The sequence below is a fragment of the Octopus sinensis genome, linkage group LG7 (genome assembly GCF_006345805.1).
Source record: "Octopus sinensis linkage group LG7, ASM634580v1, whole genome shotgun sequence".
Taxonomy (NCBI): Eukaryota; Metazoa; Mollusca; class Cephalopoda; order Octopoda; family Octopodidae; genus Octopus; species Octopus sinensis.
The window spans coordinates 37559213-37581013 of NC_043003.1; the positions used below are offsets into that span (position 1 = coordinate 37559213).

At 37.0% G+C, this 21801-nt stretch overlaps 1 protein-coding gene across 1 annotated transcript in view; it reads left to right on the forward strand.

Annotated features, from left to right (window-relative positions):
• The window catches only part of LOC115214117 (origin recognition complex subunit 1-like), a 40286-nt gene that overhangs the window by 9769 nt on the left and 8716 nt on the right, over positions 1 to 21801 (forward strand). The window contains exons 3-12 of the mRNA XM_029783178.2: positions 756 to 934; positions 3684 to 3999; positions 4778 to 5120; positions 7959 to 8601; positions 13235 to 13314; positions 14681 to 14782; positions 16777 to 16948; positions 18221 to 18328; positions 19437 to 19586; positions 21325 to 21444. Coding sequence (XP_029639038.1) covers positions 756 to 934; positions 3684 to 3999; positions 4778 to 5120; positions 7959 to 8601; positions 13235 to 13314; positions 14681 to 14782; positions 16777 to 16948; positions 18221 to 18328; positions 19437 to 19586; positions 21325 to 21444 — 2213 coding nt within the window. The remainder of the gene's footprint in view (positions 1 to 755; positions 935 to 3683; positions 4000 to 4777; positions 5121 to 7958; positions 8602 to 13234; positions 13315 to 14680; positions 14783 to 16776; positions 16949 to 18220; positions 18329 to 19436; positions 19587 to 21324; positions 21445 to 21801) is intronic.

The following is a 21801-nucleotide window of genomic DNA, read 5'->3' on the forward strand; positions in this document are numbered from 1 at the left end:
TTCTGAGTCCAAATTTCACTGGGGCAACTTTTCTTTTCATCTCCCAGGATTCAATAAAATGAAGTACCAGTCATATTCTGGAACCGCTGTAATGAACTAAACCCCTCTACTCAAATTTCTGGCCTTGTACCTCTGTATGAAGTCATCATTGCTATAAAATAGATCTTCTATAAACAATGTTTTTTAAATGCCAGTCCAGCTATAAATAATGGCTCATAGCACATAGGGTTAAAAAAAAAACCTTTCAAGAGAAAAAGAGGCAGAGAATATCCTGTGGATCTTGAACCATGCATTTGCTGCCATCTTGACAGTCATAATACACTTACACTAAAGTTTATAGAAAACTTTTTTTCACATATTTCTCAATGCTTTTCTTGTTACTTTCTAAATGTAGACAAACTTGCTTTCATATTTAAAGTATCTAATTTAGATGAATGAAAGTGTGAAAAGTATTTCTCAATGCTTCTAACAATATCTCGTTAAATATGTACAGTCATTAGCATTTCGTCTGTCTGCACATTCTGAGTTCATATTCCCCTGTGATCAACTTTTCCTCTCATCCTTTGGCAATCAATAAAATAAATACCAGTTGGACACTGGGGTTGGTGTAATTACCAGCCCCTACCCCCAAAATTTCAGACCTTGTGCCTATAATAGAAAGGCTTATTATTATTATTATTACTGCAAGCTGGCCAAACTATTATCAAGTCATACTTGCTTGTTAGTAACAGTAATTGTTTTTTTTTCTACTTTAGGAGATTATGATATTGGTGATAATTATGTTGTTGTCAGATGGTTCTGGAGACAATCAGAAATTGGAGAATCTCTACGCAAGAAATGTTGTCAGCAATCTGCTGCCAATGAAATATTCCTCAACACTGCATCGTTCTTTGACACAGAAGTGTTTACCGAGACAATTGTTGGGAAATGCAAGGTAATATACAGTTTTTTTTTCTAGCAGAAACTTTAGAACATTGGGAAAAGTATCCTGCCATATTTTTTCCAGTTCTTTACATTCCAAGTTCAAATCTCATCGATATTAACTTTGCCTTTCATCCTTCTGGATGAAAGGCAAAGTTGTCTGCTTTCATTCCCTTCAAGATTTCTGGACTTATACCTATCAAAAGCATCTGACAAAATGTCTTGTGGTTTATTTCGTTATGACACTTTATGTTCTGAGTTCAAATCCCTCTGAAACCAACTTTTATTTTTGTCCTTCAGGAGTCAATAAAATAAAGTGCCAGTCAAGTACCAGGATTGATTTAACCAAATCTTCCTCAAATCACTTCCTGCCACTTAAAAAGAAAGTGGGTGGAGGTATTTATACATTAAATAATGCACTCCTAGATATACTATGTCTGAAAAAAAGAGTTGGAATGGTCATAACTCAATAAACACACACAACGCCCGGTCTGGGAATTGAAATCGTGATCCGCCCACTGTGAGTCCACTACCCTAACCACTGGGCCATTGCGCCTCCACATGAGTATACTAGTATGTTAATGGAAGGTGAAAGTTAAATGATGGTAGCGGTTGTGAAAAGCACTCGTGGCAGTGTCACATAAAAGTGCCTGTGTGGTGCAACATAAAACCACCCAGCACTCTGTAAAGTAATTTGTTTTAGTCATTAGACTGCAGCCATGCGAGGTGGCACCAACTTGAATTTTTATTCAAACGAATTGACCCCAGTACTTATATTTTAAAGCCTGGTTCTTATTCTGTTAGTCTCTTTTGCTGAGCCACTGAGTTATGTGGGGATGTAAAACACAGTAACACTTGTCAAGCAGTGATGGAGACAAACACACACATATCTACAATGGGCTTCTACCAAATTCACTCACAAGGCTTTGGTCAGCCCAAAGCAATAGTAGATGTTTGCCCAAGGTGCCATGTTGTATTGAACCCAAAGCCATGTGATTGAGAAGCAAGCATCTTATCACACACCCAACACCTTTTCTTTCTTTCATTCTTTTTCTTTTTTCAACAAGTTTACCGTAATGTCTGCTTTCCAGACTATTTTCTTTGTCTCGGATGTATTGTTGACACAGAGTTTCTATCAATATTCCTTCTAATTCCCAAGGAGGCAAGCTGGCAGAAACATTAGCACACCGGGTGAAATGCTTAGTGGTATTTTGTCTGTCTTTACATTCTGAGTTCAAACTCTGCCGAGGTCAACTTTGCCTTTCATCCTTTCAGGGTTAATAAATTAGGTACTAGTTGCATACTGGGGTTAATCTAATCGACTGGCCCCCTCCCCCAAAATTTCAGGCCTTGTACCTAGAGTAGAAAAGAATATTCCTTCTAATTTCCTCCTCATGGAATTCTTAGCAACTTAAAGACAACTGACAGATTTTGAAACAACTACAACTGTGAACATGGATGTAAAACAAAAAAAAAATTATTGACTAACAAACCAAAGTAATATTTGTTGCTAATCTGAATTCCCCCATCCTATACACTTCTCGAGTGTACAACTTCCTATTATCACATGCTTTTGTTACCTAGAATGTTGATACCACAATAAAAAGAACTTACTGCACTCTGTCAAGTATTTGATGAACAAACCGGTGAGTACAGAATAGCAAGGCCTCTATAGTCTCATTGAGGACATGAGAATGTCTCAAGTGTCATGTCATGATAAAACGCACCCGGTACTCTTTAGTGGTTGGTGTTAGGAAGGCATCAGGCTGTAGAAACATCACCACCATCATCGTCGTCATTTAATGTCTGTTTTCCATGCTGGCATGGGTTGGACGGTTTGACTAAGGTCTGGGGAGCCAGTGGCTGCACCAGGCTCCAATCTGATCTGGCAATGTTTCTACAGCTGGATGCCCTTCCTAACGCCAACCACTCTGAGAGTGTAGTGGGTGCTTTTTACATGCCACCGGCATGGGAACCAGTCAATGGGTACTGGTATTGGCCGTGTTCAGATGGTGCTTTTTATGTGCCACCGGCATGGGAGCCAATCAGGTGGACCAGGCATTGACTACGTTCAGATGGTGCTTTTTACCTGCCACCGGCATGGGAGCCAGTCAGGGGACACTGGCATCTTCTAAGATTAGATTTTATGAGCAAGACATGTTCTCTAATCTATGTCAGAAGCAGTTAATTCCAAATATGAAATGATTCAGGTTATGACAGTCCATCCAACCCATACCAGCCTGGAAAAAAGGTATAAAATAATGATAATCTTTTCGACTAAAGGCACAAGGCCTGAAATTTTGGAGGAGGGGAATAGTTGATTACATCAACCCCAGTATTTGTCAAACAGTGGTTTGACAATGGGCTTCTTTCAGTTTCCACCTACCAAATCCTTTCACAAGACTTTGATTGGCCTGAGATTATTGTTGAAGACACTTGCTCAAAGTGCCATGCTATGCAACTGAACCCGGAATTATGTGGTTGGGAAGCAAGCTTCTTACCACACAGCCATATCTGCACCTATACATGATCATAAAACCGTAAGATTTCTTTTACATTAGTTAATTACAATTTTTTTACTCTGTTTTCCAGCTAGCATTTGGCCAGCTACCTACATACATAGAACACCTGAAGTTTATAACTGTGTTTCTTTGATATAATGGTACATGGAATCCCATATTGCCTCAATGACTTCTTCTAAATTCTATTTTCAACTTTGCTTTTTATGTACCTCATAGTATAATTGTTTCCATTTTCTTCAGGTTCAGTTTTGCTCCATGAGTGGTATAAAGAAGAATAAAAATGGGATTACAGATCATTCATACGTGGTCGCACGGTCTTGTGATGGACGCAGTATCAAGGAACTACCATCATCATCTTCCAACGGCAAAAAATTTCCAGTGTCTGATGATTGTTCGGATTCAGAATCAGACTCTGGTTCTGAAACTCCCACAGAAGATTCAAATTCTGTTAGAAAATCCTCGCACCATGGCAGGAATTTAAGATCACCTAAGATGCTGCAGTCACCTGTGGTTCCACTCCAGGGAAGCATTTTTAAAGAGAAGAAATCAAAAAGCAGTTAGTCTCGTATTTATTTTTGTCTCTTTTAGATTAAACAAGGGAAGGAGGTGTTGTCAGTTGAATCAACCCTCACATATTACTAGTGTTCTTACATTAGCCTCAAACAGAAGAAAAGTCATATTCAGTATTTAATTTACACAGGCATAGGAGTGGCTGTGTGTTAAGTAGATTGCTTACGAACCACATGGTTCTGGGTTCAGTCCCACTGCGTGGCACCTTGGGCAAGTGTCTTCTGCTATAGCCTCGGGCCGACCAAAGCCTTGTGAGTGGATTTGGTAGACAGAAACTGAAAGAAGCCCATCGTATATATATGTGTCTGTGTTTGTCTACCCCAACATCGCTTGACAACCGATGCTGGTGTATTTATATCCCCGTAACTTAGCAGTTCGGCAAAAGAGACCAATAGAATAAGTACTAGGCTTACAAAGAATAAGTCCTGGGGTTGATTTGCTCGACTAAAGGCAGTGCTCCAGCATGGCCACAGTCAAATGACTAAAAAAGTAAAAGAGTAAGAGTAAAGAGTATACTGAAATTACAATAATCTAAGATAATTATAACTGCCTCTCCTAAAAAGTCTCAAAACTTCTGGAACTCACTTCATATATTGATAGATAGATAGATGGATACTCACATGCATATATATACTCACACACATACATAGATACTTAGGTTGGTAGATGGATAGGCAGAAAGGCAAACAGACATTAATTGATTGATTTAATTAATTAGTTACTATTTTCTTAATTTCTGATTTGTTTTATTTAATCATTTGCAGAACACCAAAGCAATTCAAAAACATCGAGAAAATTTAAATGCTCCCAGGTAGTTGATATGCTGGATGATGAGTCTGACAGCAGTTCTGATATGTCAGACATTAGTGAGAGTTCAGAAGCTTCCAGAGAAAATGGCCATCAATTAAACGGTCAGTCAAAATCCAATACAAGATTGAATACAAATCTTGATACTCCTCCAACTGCCACAAGAAATAAAACTCCTAAGAATGATTCATCAGCTATTAAGAACCATCATGCAGAGAAAACTCCTAAAAGAAGTGTACGTCGAGGGCTGGTCGAAGAATTTGAATCAGTCAAAAAGAATCCCTTTGGTCTCACTCTCAGGTTAGTTCATTTATTTTTTACCAAATATAACAGGTCTTTTAGGACTCCTCCTGGCTAACTGAGGTGATATACTACCAGTCGACTAAATTAGGTCTTGATTATTTATATTCCATCAATGAAACTCCACCACGTTCAAGACCAAGACATGTTATTAACTTTCGCTGGTTCCGTTCAATTAGTTGTAAATAGGCACCATGAATAAGTTCAAACTCGATTCAGGAATCAGCAGCAGTACAAAATAATATTATCAACTTTTTAGCATTCAGAGTCTTCTGTCGAATGTATTGCTTATTCATATTGTTTTGGGATTAATTATGCATTGTGCTCTTGAGCAGGACACTTTATTTCACGTTGCTCCAGTCCACTCAGCTGGCAAAAATGAGTAGTACCAGTAATATGAAGAGCCAGCCTTGTCACATTATGTGTCACTATGAATCTCTCTGAGAACTACACTAAGGGCATGCATGTATATGGAGTGCTCAGCCAGTTTCATTTTAATCTCATGAGCAGGCTGCTTCATTGATCTGATCAACTGGAACCCTCATCGTCATAACCAACAAGTATAGGGTAGATGGCTGGGGCCATGTCTGGCCAGTTTGAACATAAAACAGGTAACATTTTTTGGCCAGTTTGAGTGCTAAATGGTTAAGTCCTTTGTTAGCCAAGTTCAAATTCTTCCATGAGTACAGCTTGATTTTGCTAAGATTTTGCTAGACTGATTTGTCCTATGGGGTATGATTCTCAGTTCAGTGGAGAATGTTGGTGGGTAGTTTGCATTAAGTAAACTAGAACTGATGTGAGCTTCTACTTTTTCTGGATTGAATAGTAATTCTGTCTTAAATTTCGTTGTGTTGGTCTCTCTTTGTGTTTCTACACTAGTTCACACACCTATCTTTAGCCCAGTTTTAGCTGATGTTTAGAAGAAAACCAAAAGTGTTTATTGTAATACAAACACTAGAAAAGTACTCTTCCTAAGTTTGATGCCTTCAACATATATATACATACATGCACACACACAAAATATGGCTGTGTGTTTAAGCAGTTAACTTTGTGACTATGTGGTCTCAAGTTTAGTTCCACTGCATAGCAGCTTGATCAAATGCATTCTACAGTGGCCCTGAGTCAACCAAAAGCCTTGTGAGTGAATTTGATTGATAGAAACTAAAAGTAAGCTTGTTGTGTATGTGTGTTGGGATGGAGCAAGGAGGGGGGGTCTATGTCTTCTTGACTTGTCACCATGCACTAATTGTAAATAGGCATCACTGTCATGTAAGTGAAGCTCTTTGTTTTCAATCTGCTTTGTAAACATATCCAAACTAGGGGTAATGTTACCTTGCTTACAAACATTAATGAGCTGATGAAGGAAGAACATTTGGCTATAAAAGTATGCTTCAATGAATCTCATCTGACCTACACAAGCATGGAAAAGTGGATATTAAAATGCTGATGAAAACTATGATGATATGCAATGAAAATGTGGCATGACTATTAGTGTGCTGCTCAGAGACAATTGAAGACTTCATCTTCCTTTCATGTCATGGTCAAATAAACCTGGTAAACCTCCAAAGTCATTTGAACTTGGAATAAAGCTTTAAACAGGATGATCTTAGCTCTGTGATTTGATTTGGTAGGTGGAAACTGAAAGAAGCCTGCCATGTATATATATGTATGTTGTGTTATTGTTCCCTTGCCTTGACATCACATGATCATTGTAAACAAGTGTCACCATCATTCAAGCAGTGTCCTTTGTTTCCAAACTTTCATGAAAACATGTCTGTTTATGGGGAAATATTACCTTACTTGGAAACAGGTAAGGATCAGTGACAGGAAGGGCATCCAGCGTGGAAAAGTAGACATTAAAATGGTGATGATATATGTCATTAGTCAACCTAAGGTTTTAGTAGAAAAGACATGCTCAAAGTGCCATGATGTGGGACTGAACCCAAAAACACGGTTGTAAGATCAATTTCTAAACTACACAGTCATCCCTGCATCCAATATTCAATTACTTCTTCAATTTATTATCCATAAACTAACCACTTCTCTAAATATTTGTTTCCCTCTGCCTCAGTGCTTCTTCTCATATGTTTATACAAGCAAAACGTCCCCCATCCAATGGACAGTGCTGAGTCGTCAAATATTTAAACTAAATTTTCTCAAAACAACTTCTCCGACCATCCCATAGGCCTCCCCATTGAGAAACACTGATTTAACCTAAATTTGAGACACCAGCAAAAGAAGGAATAAAGATAGACTTTTTCTCTATTCCAAAGAAAAACGATTTTATTCACACAAATATGCAACCGAAGAGTTTAAAGTACCAGTAAGTACATCGCAACAGCTGATGTACAAATACACGTTCCCACAACTTTATTGATCGCATTCTCACCTAGAATCGATTTTTGTAATTTTTTCAAGACTTATACATGCCCTGATACCATCAGTACCTACATATCAAATTTGAGCACAATCGAATGGAGGATGCCCGAGATCCTAGAAGACACACGCAGAGACAGACAGAACGGATTTTATATAATAGATATGTTTATATATTCTGTCTCTTTGTTCTCTTGCCTTCTCTTGTTTTCTCTCACTTTAGTTTCATATTTTTTGGGGTGGGGTTTTCCCCCATAACAACCTTATCTGATTTTGTTTCCTCTGTATTTGACTAAATTCCAAACCTTTTAAGGTGTGATATCAATATATAGTTTTATGCTGCTGATCTTATATTTTTGACATATATTTCCACAATTAACATTTTTCCTCATCATCATCATTGTTGTCATTGTCATTACCATTATATTTAACATCTTTTATGTACTCTAAATTTTTGTGTAGGAGGAAGGTAGCATCTGTTGATCTTGTGAATCTTTTGGATGAAGCAAGTTCTGAAGAAGATGATTTTGATTCAGATAGTGTGTCCAGTTTTAAATCAAAAGATTCAAGGCTGTCTGAAAAAGTTGCTCCTGATGAGAAAAGGAAACTTAGAGGAACTGATAAAAACAACAATACTCCATTAAAGGTCAAAGTTAAAACCAAAACAAAGAACAACAGTGTATCAAAGAGTAAGATAAAATCTGAAGAATTTGACAAGAAATCAGCGACTGTCAAACATGTGACTCCATTGAAGTTACAACTTGATAACAGTACATTGCGTAAGTCTTGTCGCAAAAGAAAGTTGGTTTCAAACTACAATGGTGAGAATGAGAAGAAAACAGATAGTCCTCAAGTGAAACAAAATTTGTCCTCAAAGAAATCAGGTCACAAAGAGAAAGTGTCCAAAAAGTCAAAATCAACTGATTTATCTTCTGATGAATACAGCCCTTCCAGTGATTCTGAAACTGATGGCACTTTTGATGATGATAATGATGATGATGATGATGATGACGACTTTGTGACAAGCAAAAAGACCCCACGATCTTCTGTAAAGAAAAAAATTTTGAGTGAGCGAAAAACTTCCAAGTCTTCTAAAAGTAACAAGGTATGGAATTTTATGTACTGGAATGATTTGGTATTTTACTTCATCTTCAATACAATATATTGTTATTTTGCTTTAAAACAAGGACAAAACATTTGATTTAGATCAGAAGGATTAAGTTTTTGGTTTTGGTTTATCAAAACATCAGGTCTATCAATTAGAAAATCATTCCTGTTATCTTAATTCTGCACCGTTTCAAGGACAGTGCAGCTTGACAGATGTTTGAAACACATGACTTTTATGTAACCCTTTAACTTCAAAATAAAATTTCATGGTTCCTTTAATGATGTTAAATTTCTATCAAAGAATAGAATTGGTATTTTCTGCATGTCGTGTTGCCTTAATAAACGTGACATATCTCAACAAAAATTAGTTTCCAACATGACATTTCTCAACGAAGGATTGATTGGCATTTAAAGCTGCTTTCTGCAGTTAAGGATAATAAAAGTTTGAGTGGATATATCTGATTTCCACAGTAAAAGGCTTAAAAAGCATTTAGCTGTTAATTCTAGGCCTCAATAACTGCATAGGGGTTCTCATGCAAATATTGACAATGTACACTACCATATTTCCTGTTTTCTTTGGCTATACCCAAATGCCAGCTAAACCAATCATTGCCTAATACAATAATCTCTTTGCTTATAAATAATAAGAAACAAAAACATGATTATCAAAATACTGGAATTGCTAAGTCTTCATATCCTGGAATGTCTTTTAGAAATTTAATTGGCTTCTGGATCAGTAAACCAATGGAGAAAATGCTTTGTATCATTTAAAACGACATGTTTTTAAATTCCAAGTTTAAAACTTGCTGGCAGTAATTTTGCTGTCATTATTCTTCGTTGATTTCTTTCAACTCTTTACATTCTGTGTTCAAATCCCTCCAAGACCACCTTTGCCTTTTATCCTTTTGTGGTCAATAAAGTAATATACCGGAGAAGCATGAAAGCATGGGATCAAATGCAATGACTTGATTCCACACTATGCATGCATATACAAATATATATATATAAGAATTTTTTGCGTAATAAGATAAAAACACCAAGGATGTGTAGATATTAGAGCATTTATAGATAGAAGGTCTTACAGCATTTCTAGGATATTTATTAATTATATCCCTTCATTGGAGATGGTGTGAGAGGATAGTTAAGTCATAGTTAGTTTAGAGGTGATACAAAATAGAGAGTGAGGTGGAGGAAAGAAAATAGATGCAAGATATGTATGGGTATTGAAGTTGTAAATCCATGGTCTGTCTATAGCACTTATTCAGCATTACCTGGCACCTTTGGGTCTCAATGACACCATTATCTCTTATTTATATATATATGGCAGGATGCTTTTCCCTTATTTACTTGCAAGTGGAGAAATAATCTTACAGTCTGATGAACAGCAAACAACCCAGAGGGATTCCTGCCTTGTCTTCAGATTAGTGACTTTGTCCAAATTTTTGCAACACAGTGGACTCTACTAAAGGCACCATAGACGAAGGGAATTTATTAAAGCAAGTGTTAGATTAATTCTACCTCCTGTGAACACCCAGTGGGCTTTATATAGTTTCTATTTTCCCATTTCACATCCAAACTAATTGATGCTTAAAATAATGGTACTCAGTGAGTGATTGCTAGCAAATGTTTCTCCCGCTAAAACCAGCCTAATCCCCACTTGCCAATATTAGTGCCTTCTCCCATTATTAATTAGAAGAAAGTTTACTTCCATATAATTTTTGTTTTTTCACCTGTATCAGACGAGTTCAAAGCTACTGTAATTTTATCGAACACGGCAGTTTGTTCGCTCCATTTTCGATCGTCACTATTTCCCCTTTCTGTCATAGAAACACTGGTTTAAGCATTATAACCTCCGAGCCCCTTAATTTTTAACCTCTGTTGGCTTTATGGCTGCCAGTTCGAAATCTTGGGTGTGGTGGTGGTGGTGGTGGTGGTGGTGGGGATCTATTTATTGTTATCTCCCTTAAAGAATTTTTTTTTTTAGTTGCTTCCCCTGAGGACACAATACTGTGGATAAGAATAATTTAAATTTAGCATTACGTTTATCACTATAAATTTTTCATTATTACAGAAAAGACAGGTCTCCAGTTTTGTTTCGCTTTCTAGCCACTTCATTAGTAACTTGTGGAATAAAATGATTTGAAACACAAACCTGGTCCGTCTGTGAGGCTCTACCTTGGGAGTTCAGGGGTTTTAGAGAGTATGAGGTTATCTTTTAGTCATCACTACCCCAAAGTTTGCTATGGCTCTTGAATAGTAGAACCTTTCAAGGACTGCAGTTACGAGTCATATAGAAGAAAACGGCTTTGTTGCTAAGGCATACAGGACTCAGAAGACGACTGGCCCTTAGAACATGTGTTACACAGGCCCACAGGTATATGGACATGCCCTATCATGTGAACCAGTCTCTCTGCTTGTGGTTTAAATAGACACTGTGTCTCAAGGGTAAGCTTGAGAGAACTGCAAATAACCTGGCAGAATGCTACAAAAATCTATGAAGGATGCTGAAAAGTTCCTGGCTTTCGGTAAAGAAAAATACTGGAGGATCAATTATGATTTTATTCAACTTATTCTCCTCTCAGATTCACACATTTATTGTATCAGTCCTTCAGTTTTTCTAAGCCCCGTAAAACAACTCAGACGTTTGGGCCTCCAACCAGACTTTATGCAATACATTTAAGGCCACGGACTTTTCAACAGCCCCTTGTATAGAGAAAAATCAGGTATCTTCTGACTTTGACATGCCTGTTGATATGACACATGAAGAAAGAGAATGTGTTCATAGAAGAATTTACAGTGTCCAGCAAAATACTTTTTTTTTGTATTTTGGGTTATGTTCCTTTACATCCTGTGCTCAAATCACACCCACGCCAAGTTTGCCTTTCTACTTTCTGAGGTCAATAAAACAAGTGCCAATCAAACACTGGGGTTTACTATAATCAATTATGCCTTTGAAAGATCTTAGATGGCAGAAACCAGTGAAAGAATAAAATAGTTGGATGGCTAGAACTGGACTAGGTGCTTTGCTCATTTAGTCTCATGCCTTATACAGTCCAAATTAGATGTCATTTTGCTTTTCATACCTTTTGGGCCGACTATATATATATATATATAACAATATAAATAAAATATATATGCATATATACATACATACATACATACATACATACATATATATGTATATATGTGTACAGGACGTCACAAAACATAAACGACATGAAGCACAAAAATAGATTTGGGTATGCTAACAACGAGAGGAACAAATGGAAAACAAGACAAGTAACATAAAGAACGACCCTTCATCAGTTGTCAGCTGTCTATCTACTCCTCATTTTGAGCATTGAATGACAATATGAGATTTTGAGAGGTAGTTGCTCCCGTGAACCATAATTAAATTTGGTATTTGCAGAGGGTTAAAGCTGGTAACAAAAACAGGACAGTGGAGATATACAATAAACCAAACAAAAATAAACATGGAGGGCCATTAGGCTAGACAAGGTAAAAGTAGCAGACACTGGAGAAATATTGTCTTTGACAAGAGAAATGATAGAAAAGGAGACAGATAAGAATGCGTGTGGTCTGTATGACAGACTGACGGAAAAGAAAGATGATCACATGAGGAAAAGAAAGATGGATGATGGTCACGTGTGAGCAAGAAGAGAGAGTAAAGGAGAAAGAGGGTGAGAGAGAGAGATAGAAAACTGAAGGGGGGAAAAGAATTAGAGAAAGGATGAGAGAGAATAGTACAGAGTAGAGTCACATCAAAATTAAGATAAACTTACTTGGAAATGGATGCATGGCTTTCAATCATATAATAATATAAGTAAAATATATATATACTTATATGCATATATCCATACATATACATGTATATATATATATATATATATATATATATATATATGCATATATAGGTACAGGATGTCACAAAATCATCTCTACTAAAAAAAATTTGACCATTCATAACATTTTATAAATTCTTCTTTAAGAGATCAGATTACACAGTCAGTAGAGCAACGAACAAAATCCATTGTGATATTTAATTATAGTTGTTTTCAGTTTTAACTTTGCTGTACCTTTCATCATATCCTACTGTTCTTGTCCTCCAAATTTCTGGACTTGTAGCTATGTTAGAAATTCTTTTTGTTTTCATCATGATGATGATGGAGGCATTGACAGAAGAATCAGTAAAGTATTAAACAAAATGCTTTGCTGTATTTCATTACATTTCTTTACATTCTGAGTTCAAATCTTACTGGTATCGTTTTTTTGCTTTCAACATCTCAGAGTTGATATAATAAGTACCAGTTAAATATTTAGTCCTCTCTTGACATAAATGACTCTCATTCCCTCTTCTCCAAAACATCTGGTCTTGTCTCTATCTCAGAAATAAGTTTTTCAACTCTCTTATATGCACGAGTATCTGTCATATGGTAGAAGTTTTGCATTCATCCTTTATATACATCTAACTCCCTTCACCCCATGTTTATTTCATATCCACTTCATTCACCTCCCATCATTCTCCCTAGCTCTCTGTATTCACTCACTCTTAAGTGACAGGCAATGTTACAATGTTACCCAGAAAAAGTTACAACTTGGTTAATTTTAAATGACGCTTCTTTTGTTTACAGAAAATAAGAACTCCTGGTGTCCCAGAACGAGTGAAACCAATGTCTAAATCTGGTGATGTATTTGAAGTAGCTCGAGGCAGGTATGTCCACGAACATTAGGTTTTGATAGATTTTATTGTAAGACAATTCTTTTTCCTGACAACTCTTGACTTCATTTCATACTGATATTGGACAATTTGGCAAACTATTTATTCTCTTTTTTTTCTGTTAATTTTTTTCTTTTTTTTAATGAATATTTCTAATGGTTTACTCTCCTTTCTTCAGTAAGATTTACATATATATATTCTGAAAACTGAAATCAAACTTTTACTCCATGCAAGGTCCCACAATTTTTATTCACTATACATATATATTTCTTTACTGCCCACAAGGGGCTAAACACAGAGAGGACAAACAAGGACAGACAAATGGATTAAGTCGATTACATTGACCCCAGTGCGTAACTGGTCCTTATTTAATCGACCCCGAAAGGATGAAAGGCAAAGTCGACCTTGGCGGAATTTGAACTCAGACCGTAACAGCAGACAAAATATCGCTAAGCATTTCGCCCGGCGTGCTAACGTTTCTGACAGCTCGCCACCTTCACTATACATATAGAATAGGAGCAACAATATATGTTCATCTAAGGGTATATTTAAAATCAATATCATGAGTGCTAGCCATTTTAGGCCACACTTAACATTATATCACCTTTCAAGCTACCATCAGACCTATTACTTAAATTTTTTTTTCTTTTACATATATCAGACTACAGCATCTAAGAAAATGCTATGTAGTTTTGTTCTCAGTTCTTTACATTCTGAGTTCAAATTCCACCAAGGTCATCTTTGCTTTCCGTCCTTGTGAGTTCAATATAATACTGTGTCAGTTCTCAGAAACAGATCAGAAGATCTGGTATTTGTTCTGGGTGTCTGCGCAGATTTGGTTAACTTGTCTGCATCTAATCCTAACAGGATAGTGTCTTGTAAAAAATATCCAAAGGAAACCATGGGAAACCACCTTTATATCCTCCCATGAAAATTTCATGAGAAGTACAATATGATTATCATAGCACTCATCAGAAATTATTCAGCAACCTGATTATGTAAGGAACAAAGTACTACATTATCCAATGTGCCTTTTTAAGATAGTAACTGAGATTTGCTTGCTATTTCTAGCTAGTTGAGCAACATTGTAGAAGCTTTATTTTTTACTGGTCATTATTGTTTTGCTCCAGATTAGCTCAGATCCAAGAAATCGATGATCACATACATTCTAACTGTGGCCACTCCATCTAGTTCGGACACAATGTATCTAAGACAGTATTATTTAATGTATCCTTCCTTTTTTAAAGACATTTGAGGAAAAATGTTGTTGCCAATATCTTCTTAGAACCATTCAGTTGATGTTGATTTTGTTATTTTTTATTTGTATTTTAATGGTAATATTTTTTTTGTTCTCAAACAGACTTCATGTTTCTGCAGTTCCTGAGTCACTACCATGCAGAGAAAAAGAATTTGCAGATATTTATTCATTTGTGGAAAGTAAAATCCTTGATGGGACTGGAGGGTAAGAAACTTAATGTTTTTCATGTTATATTCCATAAAGTAAGAAAAGTTCAGTTAATGATGTTTGTTTAATTGGTTGACACCTTTCACTCCCAGACATACCTCAGACTCCAGCCTGCAGGCTTGCTATCTCCTGTCTTTGCCTTTTCTAGTGCTATTATAGTGGCCTCTACTTCTCGGAAATAGCCGGACTCATGTTACCTCCAATAAGGCATTCCTATCTTACTTGTCTCTTCTGTTCTCTTGTTGTGTCCACCCAACCCTTTAGGCCTTCCATCCCAGAACGTCAGCCCTCTGGAATTCCTCAGGTACAAATTTCATGACACATATTACGATCCTTGGTCTGAATGGTTTGAAACTGGAGCATCAAACATGAAGGAATATATTTAGAATAAAGCAATTTACTGAAAGGAAACCTTGAGTACTCATCTATAATCACAAACACATAGCAATAAGAGATCTATGAAGTTGGTACTGACATACTCAAATGGTTCTATGGATATGGTGAGAATCAGTTGTCAAAACTCTGTCTATTTATTTGGCTAAAATATTCATCTTCAGTATTCAAAGCACAAATGTGTTTATCTTTCCAGAGTTATTTTTCATGATTTCGAGGTTAATTAAAGACTTATTTAATTTACAATTTTCTGTCAGGATTAATATAACATTAATGCTTATGCATTTTGTCTAGCATAACACTACTCCATACTACAGTTCACTGCTCTATATTACATAAAAAAGTCATCCATACTGTCTGTATATTAGGTACTGCAGCATCCAGTATGTCTTTTTGTTTGAGATAGGGTGTGATTTAATGAAGATAAGCTTGCTGTCTTCAACAGGTCAAGTCACACTACTTTTTTGACCTGCTACAAATAGCAGTCAAAGCTCTCTCAAACCTTTTTTTTTAATGACATATATATATATATATATATAATGTATGATACAAATCAACAACAGTGCACAATAAGATCTGTGATGGTAGAGTCCAATGGTGATCCAGGTGTAGTTTATGATAAAGTGGATAAGGAGAGGGATCAAAGATCCAAGAAGAAGGTAAGAGAGATGAGGATCCAAGAGGGGAGGAAGTTCAGTCAGGCAGGATTGGGCTGGTGTGATAGTCCAAGTACACTCTATTAAAAAAAAAAAAATAATAATAATAAATTGATGAGCTGGTCACTGGTTGAATGCTTCTGATTACAAATGTGTTTGATCAGGAATGTTGATTTGGAACTAAATTGTAACACCATGTTAGACTACACAGCTCCACGTTACACCACACTGCCACCCTACTCTATATGAGGGAATTAGGGATCCTCATTTTTTAAAAAATGACACATTGGATAATATCATCATCATCATCATATTTTAACATCCTCTTTTCAAATGCTGGCATCGGTCAGATAAAGTTTATTGAGGCAGATTTTTCTACAGCTAGGTGTCCATCCTGTCACCAACCCTCATTTGTCTCCAAGCAAGGTAATATTTCCCCATGGTCAGGCATACATGCTCTCACAGATTATTGGAAAAGAATGACATTGCTTGTATGACTGTGACATTTGTTTACAACTAGCAAGTGATGTGAGGACAAGGAAACACAAACATATATACATGCACACACACACACACACACACATATATATATAATGGGAATCTCTTCAGTTTCTGCCTGCCAAATTCACTCACAAAGCTTTGGTTGGCCCAAAGCTGTTGAAGGTGGTTGGGCAGTCACATAGCCAGGTCTGTACCCAATTTAGAGAATGACAAGATGGTCACAGCTGGAACATCTTTGACCATAGATCTACTCAGTCAGGCCTGACTTGAAGTTAAACACCAGCAAAATACCACTCAAAATGACACTACTCCCCGCAAGTAGAACATTAAATATATAAATCTCAGTGTTTTGAGAGGCCTTACATATCAGTACAGCTGCTTCTTTTAGACCTATCAGTCCATAATAACAAGAGCCCCTTTAATGTATTTATGTTCTTTAAGGTGTATGTACATATCTGGTGTACCTGGTACTGGAAAGACTGCCACAGTGCAGGAAGTTATTCGCAACTTAAGAGAAGCTGCTGAGGCTGGTGATATTGGAATGTTCCGGTATATCGAACTGAATGGAATGAAGTTAACAGAACCCCATCAAGCTTATGTCCAACTTTTAAAGGTATGTATTACAGTAAGTGAGAGTTGAAGCATATCATGTCAGTAGAGAGATTACAAACTAGAACTTTCAGCTGTGCATGGACCATCTTAAAATATGCACCCTCTATATCGAGCAAGTTGGCAAATTTCAGGAAACATGGGAGTTTGGAAGGACGCAGTGTCCTGATGTGTTTTTATGTTTTTTTTTATTCATCTATTTATTTCATGTTGTATCAGTCATAGAGATTTGCTGTAGTTGGCATAAATTAAAGAAGTCCCCACCTCCAGAAACTTCATCAGATAAGTCCTAAGTGTGTGTCAAGTCCAGGCATGAGCAACCATTTTCAAAAATTGGGCCGCATGACACATGGCTCATCACCTGGTGGGCTGCACAACTAAAACAATTCTAGGTAATTTTTCATAAGGTGTGCCATTCAGAAAGTCCCTTGGGCTGCAGTTTAGCCATGAATGGTCTAGTCTGTGTGATCATACCAGTTGGCAATAAAGAAGGACTTCTAGTAATAAAAAGCACCTATCCAGAACAGCAACTAATTGCACTAATGATAGGGCATCTTCGAGGTGTTATGTTGACTTTATATGGGAAGGCTGCTGCATTTTCAAACAAGCCCAAACTATGCATAGATTAATACAGGAGATGGAAGCACTCCGTTGGTTACGACGATGAGGGTTCCGGTTGATCCGAATCAACGGAACAACCTGCTCATGAAATTAACGTGTAAGTGGCTGAGCACTCCACAGACACGTGCACCCTTAACGTAGTTCTCGGGGATATTCAGCGTGAAACAGAGAGTGACAAGGCCGGCTGGCCCCTTGAAATACAGGTACAACAGAAACAGGAAGTAAGGGTGAGAGAAAGTTGAGGTGAAAGAGTACAGCAGGGATCACCACCATCCCCTGCCGGAGCCTCGTGGAGCTTTTAGGTGTTTTCGTTCAATAAACACTCACAATGCCCAGTCTGGGAATCGAAACTGCGAGTCTGCTGCCCTAACCACTGGGCCATTGCGCCTCCACACACAGGAGATACAAAACTGATGAATAATAATGAGTTTTAACATTGACAAAAGGTTTTGCATTTAAGAGGATAGAGAATAGTCAATTCACTAACCGCGGGACTTGATTGGTACACATTTTATCAATCCTGTATTATTGAAAGAGAAACTAAACATCAGTGAGATTTGAACATGAGGCATAAATGCTTGCATAGCATTTTCCCTGCATTTACTAATTCTGCCATTCTTTATATTAATAATAATAATAATGATATTACTTGTAGCAATTGACTGGACAGAAAACCAGTGCTGAACATGCTGTAGACATTCTTCATAAAAGATTCAACAATTTGGCACCAAGAAGAGAAACCAATATTCTACTTGTTGATGAGGTAAGTTCCTGGAAGTAATCAAAGAAATATTTCATCTCGCTTTTGTTTAATCCATGAATGAATAGTTTCAGATATTTTTTTCTTTAAATCTAATTTGTTAATTTTATTATTATTTTTTTTCAAAGAATGGCTCTTTCAATAAATATTAAAATTCCAGATGTTATCAGTCTACTTCCAGATCTGAGGATGTGTTTTTGTAACCATTAACACAATGTGTTGATAAAATATGCAGTACATACAGCTGTAGCAGGTTTCTATGTTTGCCTGTAAATCTCTGTGTATCATCATCATCATTGTTTTAATGTCCATTTTTCCATACTTCATGAGGACAGCCAGAATTTCTTGAAGGGTATTTTATGCAGCTGGATACCTTTCCTGTTGTCAGCCTCACCTGTTTCCAAGCAAGGTGATATTTCTCTATGACCAAAGAAAGTTGAATCAAAATTAGCTCCCTCTTCAGAGACACATGCAAAGTAATAGCCATTCACACGGCTTTTCATTCTGTAATAACACTTCTACTTTGGATCTTTGCTCTCTGGAGCTTTAGTGATATGTGTGTCTGTGTCATCATAACAATATAACATCCACATTCCATGCTGGCATAGTTTGGTTTGTTCAACAAGAGTTAACAAGCCATAGGACTGTGCCAAGTTCCAATGTATTCTCAGTCATGATTTCTATGGTTGGATGCCCCTCCTAATGCCAACCGCTTTACAGAGTGTACTGGATGCTTTTTACATGGCATTGAAACCAGTGAGATCACCAAGTACTTCGCAGGGCAAGAACCCTCAGCAAAAGTAGGTATAGTATTGAGGGAAGTGGCTTTGTGCCAAGTGACAAGAGGTTAAAGTATGATAGAGGGACAGGAACGGGTGTCTTGCTGTAGGGGAGATACGTAGCTACCCTAGTTGAAAAAGAAAGAAGATGGTGATACAAACATGTCAGTATGTACCATCAAGTTGCAAGGAGTTTCCATTAAGAACCGTCACTCTCCACAGACACAGAATGCATAGATAGTTTGTTTTAATCTATTTTTCTTGTTATTGGAGCCTTTATGTATACACACACACATGTATTTAATCTTTGTTTTTCGTTACCTTAAAATTAGCTTGATCTACTGTGGACAAGAAAACAAGATGTTATGTATAATATATTTGATTGGCCATCAAAACCTCAAGCCCGACTTGTGGTACTTGCTGTAGCAAACACCATGGATTTACCTGAACGCATCATGATGAGACGAGTTTCTAGCCGTCTAGTAAGTAATTTTGCATTATGAATAGTTTTATCCTCAACTCTCTCGATATTTTTCCAGTCCATTTTTTTTTTATTATCAACCAAATATTTTATCAATCTTGTTGTATCTTAGGGCAGTCATTATGCCAATAATAAGCAAATGCACTGATTTTATTTCACTTCTTTTAATATTCATCATCATCATCGTTTAACGTCTGCTTTCCATGCTAGCATGGGTTGGACGATTTTAACTGAGGGCTGGCAAACCAGATGGCTGCACCAGGCTCCAATCATGATCTGGCAGAGTTTCTACAGCTGGATGCTCTTCCTAATGCCAACCACTTCAAGAGTGTAGTGGGTGCTTTTTATGTGTACTGGCACTGGGCCAGTCAGGCGGTAGTGGCAACGACCTCACGCGAATCTTTTTACACATGCCACCGGCACAGGTGCCAGTAAGACGACGCTGGTAACGATCACACTCAGATGGTGCTCTTCTTTTGATATTGTTAATCAATTTGGAAAGCAGCCAGCTAGCAGAATTGTTAGCATGCTGGGCAAAATGCTTAGCAGTATTTCATCCATCTTTACGTTCTGAGTTCAAATTCCATTGATGTCAGCTTCGCCTTTCATCCTTTCAGGGTCAATAAAAATAAGTACCAGTTAAACACTGGAGTTAATTTAATTATTTTAGCCTCTTCCTTGAAATTGCTGGCCTTGTGTCAAAATTTGAAATCAGTATTATTCAATTCGTTAAGTAAACAATTGTTTGACTAATTGTATGTTCAATTGATAAATGAGCTAAGTTTGTCAAAGTCTGTCAGACCTGGTGTAGAGAGGGCATTTCATTGCTGACATCACAAATGGCAAAGGAAGGGCTTTTACATTACCAATACCTCTCCCACAACTTTTTTCAGTGTTATTGTTATTCTTTTTTTAATCATTGAACACCTTCAAGGGAGTTACATTGATTATATCAACCCTCGTATTATTTAAGTCTTGATTCCTATTTATCAAATGCCTTAATTATCTTCTGACATGAAAGGCACATTTGGTGCTAGTGTTCACATACATACATATGTGTTTATATGTGTGTGTGTGTGTATTATCAGTTGCTGTCCAATTTTCCATGCTTGCATTGATGAGATTGGATTTATTCAGGCAGATTTTTTACAAACCTTACCTGTTTCCAAGCAAAGTAATATATATACTTCCACGCAGTTTCTGTCTTCCAAATTCCATTCACATAGCATTTGCCAACCCAAAGTTAGAGTAGAAAACATTTTCCCAATGTGTTATATAGCAGAATCAATCATAGAACCAAATGGTTGCCAAGCAATTTTCTTAACTTTGTTGTTATGCATTTGACAGTTGTTATTTTAAATATTATAATGGATAACCACCAATTGCTACACCTTATAATATTCTAAAAGAATACGTTTCAACTACACTTGGTTCTAATCATCATCTTTTAAAGTCCGCTTTCCATGCTGGCATGGGTTGTGGAGTTTGATCAGAGTTGGCCGACTGGAAAGCTGCATCAGGTTCCAATATGATTTGGCTTGGTTTTACAGTTGGATGCCCTTCCTAACACCAACCACATTACAGTGTGCTGGGTAGTTTTTATGTGGTACCATCACAGGTGCTTTTTACGTAGCACCAGCACGGGTGCTTTTTAAAAATTGTGTAACTGTGTAGTAGATATTTGGAGAGATGTAATTATTTGAACTAATTATCTTCAAATCTATTAATTCTATCTGCAGGGACTTACTCGAATGACTTTTCAGCCTTACACTTTCAAGCAACTTCAGCAAATTGTTCTGTCTCGACTGCAAGGACTGAAAGCATTTGATGAAGATGCCATCCAGCTAGCTGCTCGCAAGGTAAGGAACTTTCCCCTTTGTTCTTCTAGTCTCGTCTCAATTTTCTGTCACCATACAATGTAGTTTCGTGTTTGTTTTTCCCTATTTTCAATTATTAGTTTGTCCAAGGTAGGAAAGAACAAATCCCCTTCAAGATTTTCTAGACAAAGGCATATTGGTTGTTTAGTGAATTAATACAGGTGTTGTTCAGTTTGAACTGCTGTCGGTTTGTTTTGAAGGCAAATGTTTGCAAGGAGGATATTCCAGAGGACCTAATGCTGAACTTATTGGTTGTATATCTAAAACTAGAAGAGAGAGAACTCCTATGTAGTTGTACACCCAAGTGGTGGATAGGTAAACAGCCTCTAGATATAGGAA